At 37.0% G+C, this 12,204-nt stretch overlaps 1 protein-coding gene across 1 annotated transcript; it reads right to left on the reverse strand.

The window, feature by feature from the left end:
• Positions 1–764: 764 nt before the first annotated feature.
• On the reverse strand, positions 765–2,183 carry LOC146914856 (uncharacterized). The gene has a single exon (XM_085721152.1). It carries the CDS (start codon positions 2,181–2,183, stop codon positions 765–767), a length of 1,419 nt encoding a protein of 472 aa, XP_085577278.1.
• Positions 2,184–12,204: the final 10,021 nt, after the last annotated feature.

Below are 12,204 nucleotides of genomic sequence, written 5' to 3' on the forward strand. Positions count from 1 at the left end.
TTGTGGTGTAGTATGAACAGCGGGTGCTGAATAAGTTACAGCAGTGGGAGGAACCATAGTAACTTGCTGAGGAATATGAGCTGCATGTTGAAAAGTGGGCATTTGTGCTTCACAGGCAATGGGGCGGAGGATTTCGCCAGCAGTCAGAGGTTGAAACCATGGTGTGGAACGTTGTGGAGCAGAGTATGTTGGAGTTTCAACACATACCGTCCAATCCGGGATAGCAGAGGTAGTAGCTTCGGCTTGGGTCCTGATAGGAGGAGGAGGTGGTGGAGTCTGTGCTACTGCCAACAGCTTTACCAGATTGGTTAATTCTTCCATCTTTGTTTTCATGTCGGCCAACTCATCCAATTTGGTGTTCATGGTTGTTACCTCTTCACGGAGTGCTAGATTCTCTTGCTCGAGAAGATCCATCTTTCTCTTTATGGTTGCTCGAGTGTAATGAGTACGCGTAGACTAGTGGAGAATACGTCGGGCCACTTATGGAAAAGAAAAATTTATGTGAGACTTTGAATTTTGAGACTATGAAATGCAAAATGATGTATGATGTTATGCAAAAATAGACACATTTTTTTTATTTATCGAAGGACTTATAAAAGCAATTTTGTAAACATTATAAAAGATAAGGGATAGACTTACAAAATAGAAACAAGATAATTCCCTGTTTTAACAAAACTGAGCCAAGGGATAGACTCCAAAGTACATAACAGAAAGCTATAAAAAAGAGAAAACAAACTGGGGAACTCTTGAGCTCCTGTAGTAGACTACTCCCCAAAGTCTGGGTGTGCACTTGCAAAGAGATCCATGCGTCTCTTCTTTCTCCCAGGACAAACCTTGTCAAGTAAATCCTGGTTCTCTTGGACAACGGCTTTCAGCTTAGTGTTTTCATCCTTTTCCTTGCGATTAATCTGAATCTGCTGATCTAATAAATTCTTCACAGTATCATACTCTCGCTCCTTCTCGCGGTACTTTCCTTCCCACATGGACTTCTCACGCCTTTCGATGTCCAACTGCTCCTGATACCCTCCCAAGGACTCAAGAGGTAAAGGTAAAGGTATAGCTGGAACGGTTGAGGTCACAAGTCTTTGTCGAGGGTAAGGCATCTTCAATTTATTAGCTCGATCGATGACCCATTGGACATAAATTTCATGAGCGATAACCGACCTCTTTCCTAGCTGATTTCTATCCTTCCTGACAATGGAATACCAAGCTTTCTCGAACTGCGCTCCTTGATTCCCATCATCCTTTTTGTAGAGGAAGAAATCCCTGTCTAGGATGAGGTACACGGGATTCATCTTCATATAATACCCAAACTGTCGTCTACCAAGAACCAGGCTATAACTAATTCCTCCACGCGTACCGAGAAGAGGTACGTTTTTGAAGTCCCCACAACTATTAATGACAGACTCTGGGTCACAAGCTGGGTTAAACCAATCTATGTCCTTCGGGGTCCAAGTCATGAGCTTTTGAGACCAAGGGAGATGTTCTGGTCTAAGCTTGGGACGGGGTAGGTGTGAAGTAATCCAGCGGTGGAGTAAAGGTGTACAGCAAACGATGGTCCCTTTTTCTTTACGAGTGTGTTCATGAATAGAAACATAGGTGTCGGCAAGCAAAACAGGAACCGGGTTTTGGGTTAAGAAGATCCGAATGGCATTCATGTCAACAAAATTGTCAACATTTGGGAAGAGGACCATACCATAGATAAGCAAGGCGAGGATAGATTCAAAAGCAACGGTCTGGGATTTCTCAAAACAAGTGGTGGCTTTTTGGTGAAGGAAGTTGTGTGGTAGGCACTGGAGACCATTTTTGGGTGTGAATTCATCTTTTATATAGGCTACCTCAAGGTGAAGGGCCTTAGCGATGGTAGGAATTCTAGGAGTGAGTCCAGAGGCATGAAAGGGTACTTCGTTGAGTACGGGTAAACCAACCCAATGAGAGTACTCCTCTAAAGTAGGGACAAGCTGAAAATCTGGGAATGTGAAGCAATGATAGATCGGATCGTAGAACTGGACTAAAGTATTGAGAAGTACCACATTCACTTTTGTCCTGAGAATATCGAGTAAATTACCATACCGTTCTTGAAAACGATCCGGATCCTTCAACATCTTTGTCAAACTCTTTAAACTCTCTACATCCGGACTTTTGAATTTATACCCATGAGTTCTCCTTCCAACACCTTCCATATCCTATGATGTTTACAAAAACTTACATAAGTCCTTCGATATTTTAATGGATGGGAAAAAAAATATTTATGGATGAATGCATGTATGCATGATTTATGCTACACAAACGGTGAAAACATGGTGAAGTATAAGTCCATAATGTTGGAGTCAAGGGTAAGCACGCCATTTGGTAAGGACTATGGTTTCATTTGTACTTGTAACAAGGGTTCTACCAAGTTCCCAAAGTCCAACCTGTAACACCCCGTTTTCCCAACGTAAAAATTTCATAATTAAAAATTAGAGTAATTCAACTTTAAACGGAATGCTACACTTCTTAAAAATTCATAAACTGAATAAATAACAATTTATTATTCAAAATCATTTAACATAAGTAATTCAAAACTTCGCAGCGGAATTATTTCATTCAACATAAAAAGTCTTTGGCACGTAGGCCTCATCATAAAAATCTCAAGTCTTGTTCAACATTTATTCATAAAAATCCATAAGTAATACGTAAGGAATAGAAATAGAAGACATAATCCCATCCCGTTACATATCAGAGCACCTAAGACACACTTGTGAGGAGTCCACTCACGACCGCAACTAATCCTGGTTATCTGTAAGTTACCCATACGAATAGCAACATTTCCAAGCAGAGGGGTGAGATTTCTCAAACAATAATATTAAGCATATAAATCATATAAAGTACATTCAACAATTTAAACATCTTAATAATTCATTAATCATATCTAACAACTTAAACTTCCTTAGCTAGTGTCATTATTCTTCCTACATTAGTCATATACTTCATATTATATCATCACATGTCTACAGATATTAGTCATAAGCATTATCATATATCCTTTTTAATCATAGCATCATACATCAACTTAGACATAAACATCATCATATAACATCAAATACTAATCATAATCATCTCATAACATTATATATCAACCATAAACATAATCACAAACAATCCATCTTAAATATAATCACGAGGAATCATCATACATCATCATTAGTAAACATAACATCTTATCATATTCACATATCAGCATATCATAAATCACATAGCATCTTATCATAACAACTTCATATTCAACCATCATAAACAAATCATAATCAACATCATCATCAATCCTAAACAACATCATCGTTAAACATGAACAACATCATCGTCAAACATCATCATCATCAAAATGCATTTAACAACATAAAACATCAGTAACATATTAAACATTTATCATTTTAGCGTCGTATCAATCATAATCAATATCATCATCAAATATTATCATTAAATCATGTTCAACTCATCATCTTTTAAATCACCAACATATATCATGTTCAACTTAACACTTGACTCGACAACACGACTCAACTTGACAATGCAACTCTTAACAACTTAAATCATCGTGAAACCTCTTGATATGCAAATTCATGTGGTACCATTCAACAACAAATATGAGCGTAATTAGGGTCTTCAACAAGTGAGCATAAAGCTGTCGGGCTTAAAGCCCCCAACGTATTTGAGCATAAAGCTGCCGAGCCTAAAGCCCCCAACATAGTTTGAGCATAAAGTTGTCGGGCCTAAAGCCCCCATCTTTAATGAGTATGCAATGGACTCAATCTTCCTACAACTTGACAACTTAAACAACATCATGAACATATATGACATCCTAACTGTAACATCCCGCTCGTCAGCTAATGGAAACTTTATCTGTTAAATGTAACAGATGACTAAGATTTATGTAAAATGCTTATGGTGAAGAATGTTAAGTACGACGGACGATATTATTATTAAATATCAGTCGAGTTTGAACTTATGTATCAGTGTCAGGTAAACACGACTAAGACGAAGGGCATTTAAGTATTTACGCACAAGGGAGTATATAAGTATTTTTGGGGTGGAAATCTTCATAATTTCCTTCACTTTCTCTCTCTAGGTTTTGGGAAGAAAGTTCTCTCCTCCTTCTCTCTAGGAACCGCCCTCCCTCTCCTCTCTTAATCATTCAAACTTCATCTAAAACATGGATTTTGGTAGCTTGGTAAGCAAGATACACATGGAGGAAAAGATTAAAGCAAGGTTTGGTTGAAAAGCTTTGGATCAAGAATGATGGGGAAGCTAGGGTTTGATGCTTGAAGCTTGTAGATATGCAAGAAACATGATTAGGTGAGTTCCATAGATAGTTTACCTTCCTTGGGTTGTGTAAATTCCATGTTTAAAGTATAGATTTATGTTTATGAGAGGTTTAGAACCCTAAAGGACTTTTGATAAATTCTTGTTGATTACTTGTTAGTTTGCCATGAAATATGTTTATAAATGTATATATATGTTGTTGGATGATTATGGTGCATTGCAGGATCGATTTGGATAAGTTTTGGGTCAAAACAGGAAATTTTGTACCTCAGACCCGAAGAACCACGCTATTAGCGAAATCTACGCTAATAGCGAAATTTTCAAGATAAGCCACGCCCCAGATGAGCTATTAGCGCAGCTCTCTGGACTTGGCCAACTTGCTTTGGCCTGTTGGCCCAGTTCAAGGTCCGTGGCGCATTCCGAAGCTTTTCTTTCAACGTTTTTTAACTTTATAACTTCATAACAACATCTAGGCAATGCACATAACATCAAACAATTCTTGAAATGAAAATCATGGCAAACTTAATAAGAATGGCAAGAGTGAGTCAAGAGAGTTTAAGCCGATATTACTCAGGTAGCAATGATTTAAGAAGGGCATGAATGTAGAGCCTCGACATAGTTGTTGAGAACTAGCAAGATAGCATGAATCTCTAAGTATGTCAAGTATAGGAATATGAATACATATGTAAGTAAGACGCGAAGTGTAATCTCTTCGCATATGAGCTAGATGACTTAGCAAATATGTAAGTTGTGGATTGATAGGTTAGATCCCTCCACCATGTTAAGTATGAACAAGTATAAGTTACCATTAATCGGATCGATCAAGGTTCCGAGGTAAACAAGCAAGTATGTATATGTTTAACTTATATGCACGACAAGACCATGATTAATATGTGTAGGTGACATGTCTCTTGCTATCCACATCAGGGGGATACAAGGGGTTCTCATAATGAGAACGATTCCAGCCGTAAGGGACCCGCATGTCACTGAGTAAGTAAGACGTAGGTAGCGTGAGAACGGGATAAGCTTCTTTCGGGAGGGACCCGCACGTCACTGAGGGAGTCCGATTACCTTAGCTAGGTATTTTCGGTATGTATGGGATTGTACTCGGGGTTCCTCCACCCGGGGCTTTCCGTAAAATGAATCAAGATAATGAATGATTGTTCAACATTGATATTGTGAATGTATGAATGTTTATGATTATGTTATGATATGATGTTAGTTATGACCGAGTCGTGCATTAGAGTATGATATGAATATTATACCGATGACGAACTTAGGTTTCCCTAATCGTCCTGTTTAGGACTGTGTCATGATTATGTATGTTAAGTCTTGATGCGTATATCGTATCTTGAGATTGCGGTCCTAGGATCCCCTCGATCGCCATGACACGAATAGGAAGTGAAGTCTATAACAAGTTAAGATAAGACTATGACGGCTCTAGTGTGCACTACCGTCTAAGTATGCAAGTCCCCACACAAGTATAATCAACCGTCAGGTTGTAAAGTAGACACGTGGTGACCGTAGGTTTCCCCTGGAGGTTGCCTATAGCCTAGGATTTAGGGGAACTCACTGAGACATTATGTCTCATCCCAATCCTTATTTGTTTCAGATAAGCAGGATGTTTATGCAAGCTCGTAGCCGGATGGATATTACTTCAAGGGTTCGTTCGTACCGCTGCAGGACGTGATGGACATCAAGGATGTATTTTTATGTATGGATGAGATGTATTATATTTTTATTTATGCGAACGGGACTTGACGTAAATAATATTCATTTGAAACTTTTATTGTTGTATGTTTTAATGTATCCAATACTAATAATAACGTTCGTGCCAGACTTTCTAGATACGTCTGGTATGGGTGTTACATTTGGTATCAGAGCAGGTCGATTCAGACCGTGCCTTGGGTTATTAATGTTACAACTAAGGTAGTGGGACCATTGGGTTCCGAGTAAATGTTCTAGTTGTTGTTGTTAGATGAGCCTGATCAACTCAATTTAGCATTCAACGATTAGAATGGATGCCTGAGAGCTGAATAGGACCCAGGAGGAACGAAGTATGTGATGAAGATGCACTGGAAAGTGTGAACTCAAGAGTAAGAACTCGGAATGAGTATTAGTAAGAGGTTGATCGTGCCAGTAGGTGGCCGGTGAACTAAGTAAGTATAAGTGTGAATCCTCCGGGAATTTAAGGCAATGTTAAGACAGGATGTTCCGACAATGTCAGGTAAGATGTTAGCGATACTTGGTGTATCTGTAAGTGAATAAATTGGATATATGTATAAGAAAGACCGAAAGTTCGGTAAGAGTTGTTGTTGGAATGAGTTTATAATATTCTGGAATGTCAGAACAAGATTATAAGATAAGGATTTAAGAGAAAGATTTATGTTATCAGGATTAAGGCATTGATTTCCGACGTGCCAAGAATTGTGTTGAAAAAGGTTGATGTTGCCATGCATATGTTATAGAATATTCCACGATGATAGGAGATAATGATGTGCATTTTATACTTGAGAATATAAATTTCATGCGAAGAATGTTTTCTGGAAAATAGAGTTATGATGAACAAGATATTAGTTTCTAATGTGCAGTGAATTGAATCGATTGATGTTAATGCTTGCCATGCAAAAGTTATAGAAATATTTTTAAGATGATTGGAAGGAATGATGTGCACTAGAGTACTTGAGGAAGTAAGATTTTTATGTAAAATACAATTTTTTAGAAAACTGAGTTGAAGAAAATACGCCAATAGCGTAAATTTCGCTAATAGCGAAATTACTCCAGAGAATTTCGCTAATAGCGAACCTGGAGCGAAAATTCTCAGTTTTTTTCGGAAATTGTAATCTCGTCTCCAGGGTCAGTAGTAGTTATTGGGGTTTGTTTTATCTTGGTTTTCGGGTGCCAAACATTGATTACGTTTGAACCTTTCAAACCGGTGATATCTCATTTTTTCTTGGGAAGGGAAAAAATAAGCAAAACCCTTGAGAATCGAGGTCCGGGAGTTGTTTTCGCTACGGGAAGGTGTTAGGCACCCATAACGACTATAGTATCCTATAGGAACCGTCTTTAATTTCTACGCGCGCGCTTTATTTTTAAATGCTATTTAAAAGATGATATTTACACCTATATTTTGCTAAATGAAGAATTGGAGGGAGAAGAATGTTTTTTGAATTTTTATTTTAGTTGAATTGAAGGAATTTTGATTCCTTGCCTACGTACCCGTTTAAGGGATCAAATCCACCGTAGTTCTCTTCCAAAAATGTTTTTTTGTTTTTGTTGGTTGATTTTAAGTTTGAAAATGGATTTTGAAGAATGGAGATTGAGAGGCCTCAAGGGCATGTGATTTATGAAATTGTGAGGTTGAATTAGTCATTTGCAAAATGGTCAAGCATGATTAATTTTCATTGAATTTTGATTAAGAAAATAAAAAAGGAAAATTACAATGGGATTTTGATCCCAAGGTTTATTTTGAAAATGGTTTGAATGATGTTTGTTCATATTTTTTGGAAATTGATTTTTCTAAGTGTAAAAGCCTAAACATTCATCTAAACATACAATCCTAAACATACATCTAAACATGCATATTCTAGCTACATATCTAAAGTGAAGTGTGTGCGTGTGTCGGTGCTTGTGTCGGTGTACATTATTAGAGTCCATAGTCCATATTACATCATTGGCCTAGATACATTCTATGGTCTTGCACGAAATTAAATTGCATTAAAATAAAGTACAAAAATTTCCTAAGTATTTACATTCTAAGCCTTGGTGGAAATTGATATGCAAGAAATTGAGGTGCAAGGAATAAAAGATGAAAATATGATATGAGATGCTTATGAAACAATGAACAAAGGGTTAGTAATAATAGGCATTGGATCGTAGAAAAAGGTGGCAAGAAAGTAAAGCGTATCAACATGGTAAAAACAACAAAAGGTGGCAAAATGCACTTAACAAAACACCAAAAATTCCTAAGCAAGCAAGAAGCCCATAACTCTCACATTTTGATGTTTTCAAAGATTTTTAGGTTCAGCCCCAATGTGAAAGCCACAAGAAAAATTGTAAGCCAAGGAATTATGGTATGAAATTAAGGCAATTTTACACTAATTCACATATTAAAAATAACAAGTAACTTGCTAACTAAACAAACAATTATCACACATTCAAAACAGCACCAAAACCACCAATCGATCACCAAATGATACCCCAAAATTATTCAACAAACTTACAATTATTATGAACCAAACAATTGGAATTTAAAATGTGCAAAGAAGCTTCATAAAATTGGACAAAACAACACAAAATTTAAACAATTTCTTCATGTATCTTCTCTAGCAATTTCCAGCACACAAAATTCCTATGCAACAATTCTAAATCCACCAAAACAAATGCGACAAGAACTCACTCAATTTTTACAAGTTTCTAGCAAGATTTTCGACCAAAATTAAAAGAAACACTTTGAACCAAAGCAAAAAATAATTCTCCGGCATTTCTTGATCAATCTTGACATGTAATATGTCAAAATTGATCAAAAAGTACAAAGAAAATTATAGGAATTTTTTAGGAATTTTTAGAGGACTTTTTGAACACGCAGGGGTGCAATTAGCAAAATATAACACACACACGCAGGAAAGGGAGGTGAATATAGCAAATCTGTAGTGATTTCAAAACAGAAAGAGGAACATGGGCCTGGATTTGTAGTGGATCGGTTCTAATAGGTAGTTGGCATGGGTTAATGGGTTGGAGGAAAAGTATGCAGCATAAAAACCAATTCCAGAAGGAAAGGCACAGCGTGACTTCTCCTTCCTTCCCAATTCTTCTTTCTTTTCTAAACAACAAAATGAGCTGCATATTCCCTTATTCTAAAGATCTACCACCAATTAAAAGAAACAACAGTCCTAGCCTTTATCTATCAAAGTGGATCACGTGCAAAATCACACAAACAAGAATTCCTGCTTCTTACTTTCAAGCAACTGATTCATCTTCTTCGTAAGAAAAACCGGAATCCGGCGAAGCTTCATAGCTCCGGCACGGTGGTGGCCGCAGGCACCGCCGCGACAGAGTTTTCTAAAACTTCCTCCGAATCCGAATCTTCATTCATTTTCGACAAATCTTTTCACGCTAAAGATGAATCTAGTTTTTTGAATTTTCAGAACGGAATCACAAACACATGAATCCATACATTCTGATTCGAAATTCTAAGAAAAGGGAAGGAAACGAATTACCTGTGTTCCAATCTGTGTGACTCGACTGGTTCCGTTGGATGTTGCTTGTAGCTTGAAACCGTTTGGCTTATTTCGATTTCCTTCTCCTTCTTTGGTTTAGTTCTGCTTCTTTGGATCGAATTGGCGTTGATCCATTCCTGTTCTTGCTACAGCTTGTATTTCAATCGGAGAACGGACATTTGTTCATTGGAGAGGACGAAGGTGATTGTGCCGCCATGTCCATGGTGATGAGTTTGTCGAAGATGATGAACAAAGGGAATTTGTATATTGTTGTTGTTAGAAAATGAAATGAAGATGAAAAGAAGGTGGTGGTTATGGGAGTTTTTTGTGGTGGTTGAAGGTTAGTTAGGGAGGAGGAGGGTGGTTTGTTAGGGTGGTGATGGAAAACGGTTACGTGAGGGAAAAAGAGAGAAAAAAGCTTGTGATTTTTTGTGGAATTTTGTAAAAAATCATTGAATCAATAACTTTGACCACAAGTTTGACTTATATAGGTGATGAAAGGGATGCTTGGACCAATGAGGAAATGCCACATGGACTAAGTAGTAACAAACTCTTATGGACCAATAGCATTTGGACACGTGGCACTTGGACTCTAACAAACTAAAAAGGATTAAAATGCAAATAACAAAAATACAAGGACCAAAATGGAAACTAAAACTAAAATTGAATTGAAAAAAGTAAATTGAAAATTAACGTAAAGCGAGACGATTAAAAACAACGAAACAGACAAGAGTTTTTATGTGAAATGACCAAAACGCCCCTAGGGACTAAAACGACTAAAAACGACTCAAATGCAATTTTAAAATGATTTTTTAACAAGGGATTAAAGCAAGAGCTTATTCAAACAAATTAAAAGACTCAGAGACAAATTTTAGAATTTAAACAGGGTTTTAACGCATGAAAAGACTAAAATGCCCCTAGGGGCAAAACTGACTCAAAATGACTTCAAATGCAATTTTAAAAATGGATTTTGACATAAAATGAAACAAAGACTTATTCTAACCAAATGAAAAGACTCAAACAATTTTTCAAAGACTGAAAGAAATTTTAACATGGGAAATGACTAAAATGCCCCTAGGGGCTAAACTAACTAGAAAATGACTCAACTGATATTTTTTGAAATGAATTTTGACATGAGATTGAAACAAGGACTTATACAAACCAAATTAAAAGACTTAAACAATTTTCAAAGATTAAAATGAGTTGAATGCAGGAAATGACTAAAATACCCTTTTATGTGAATTTTGCAAATAACATTGAAACAAAATGCAGAGAAAGATGCAATTGATCAGAGACATATCAAATGACTTATAATGCAAGAAAAGAAGAATTGAACAAGTATTTTTAGGTCCAAAATTAGGGTATAACAGCTGCCCCTATTTAAGTTTCTTTGTCCGGGGAGTCAAGAGACGAAGTCTTAGAGTTGACGGGACGAAGATACTTAAATATAAACATTTGCACTGCTTTTGGACATAAAAATACGCTTTCAGATTTTCAAGAACATGAATGTCATGCAACATTTCATTTATGAATGCAAGACAATCGAACCGGAATCTACGGGCTGTGTCACACCACCAAGGGATTTATAGACATCAAGGTAGAAAGAACGGGCAACAAATAGACAGGTACAAGCTGTTCTTTGGATCGAACTTGCCACTTGACCGAGAGATACAAACAAGAGACGGGTACAAGCTGTTCTTTGGATCGAACTTGCCACTTGACCGAGAGATACAAACAAGAGACGGGTACAAGCTGTTCTTTGGATCGAACTTGCCACTTGACCGAGAGAATACAAACAAAAGATAGGTACAAGCTGTTCTTTGGATCGAACTTGCCACTTGACCACGGAAATACAAACAAGAAACGGGTACAAGCTGTTCTTTGGATCGAACTTGCCACTTGACCGGAAATATAGACAAAAGGTAGATACAAGTTGTTCTTTGGATCGAACTTGCCGCTTGATCAATATCACAACATGTAAGTTGGTGCAAACTGTTCTTTGGATCGAACTTGCCGTTTGACCGGAACAAAACATAAGCAAAGGGTACAAACTGTTCTTTGGATCGAACTTGCCGTTTGACCGGAAACATAGACATATAAGCAGGTACAAGTGGTTCTTTTTGGATTGAACCTTGCACTTGACCAGTAACAAGATACAAATTGAAAGTCTGGTTTAACAAGATACCAATTGAGGGTAAATTGTCATTGACTTGATTTGAAAATAGACATGACCATTTTTGTTGGCCCAAAAGTACTTTGACATTGATTTGGATTGAATTGAAAGTTGAATTTGACATTGACATTGACATTGGCTTGGAAATTGAAATTGACATTGACATTGACATTGGCATTGACATTGACATTGACATTGGCATTGGATTGGCATTGACATTGACATTGACATTGGCATTCGACATTGACATTGACATTGGCATTTGACATTAACATTGACATTGACATTGACATTGACATTGGCATTTGACATTAACATTGACATTGACATTGACATTGGCATTTGACATTAACATTGACATTGACATTGACATTGACATTGGCATTTGACATTAACATTGACATTGACATTGACATTGGCATTTGACATTAACATTGACATTGACATTGACATTGGCATTTGACATTAACATTGACATTGGCATTTGACATTAACATTGACATTTGACAT

The sequence above is a fragment of the Medicago sativa genome, chromosome 6, assembly GCF_051527215.1.
Source record: "Medicago sativa cultivar Bolivia chromosome 6, Bolivia_mono, whole genome shotgun sequence".
Classification (NCBI taxonomy): domain Eukaryota; kingdom Viridiplantae; phylum Streptophyta; class Magnoliopsida; order Fabales; family Fabaceae; genus Medicago; species Medicago sativa.

Excerpts from the sequence above, each read along its gene's own strand:
- LOC146914856 (XM_085721152.1), bottom strand. The coding sequence starts at position 2,183 with ATGGAAGGTGTTGGAAGGAGAACTCATGGGTATAAATTCAAAAGTCCG.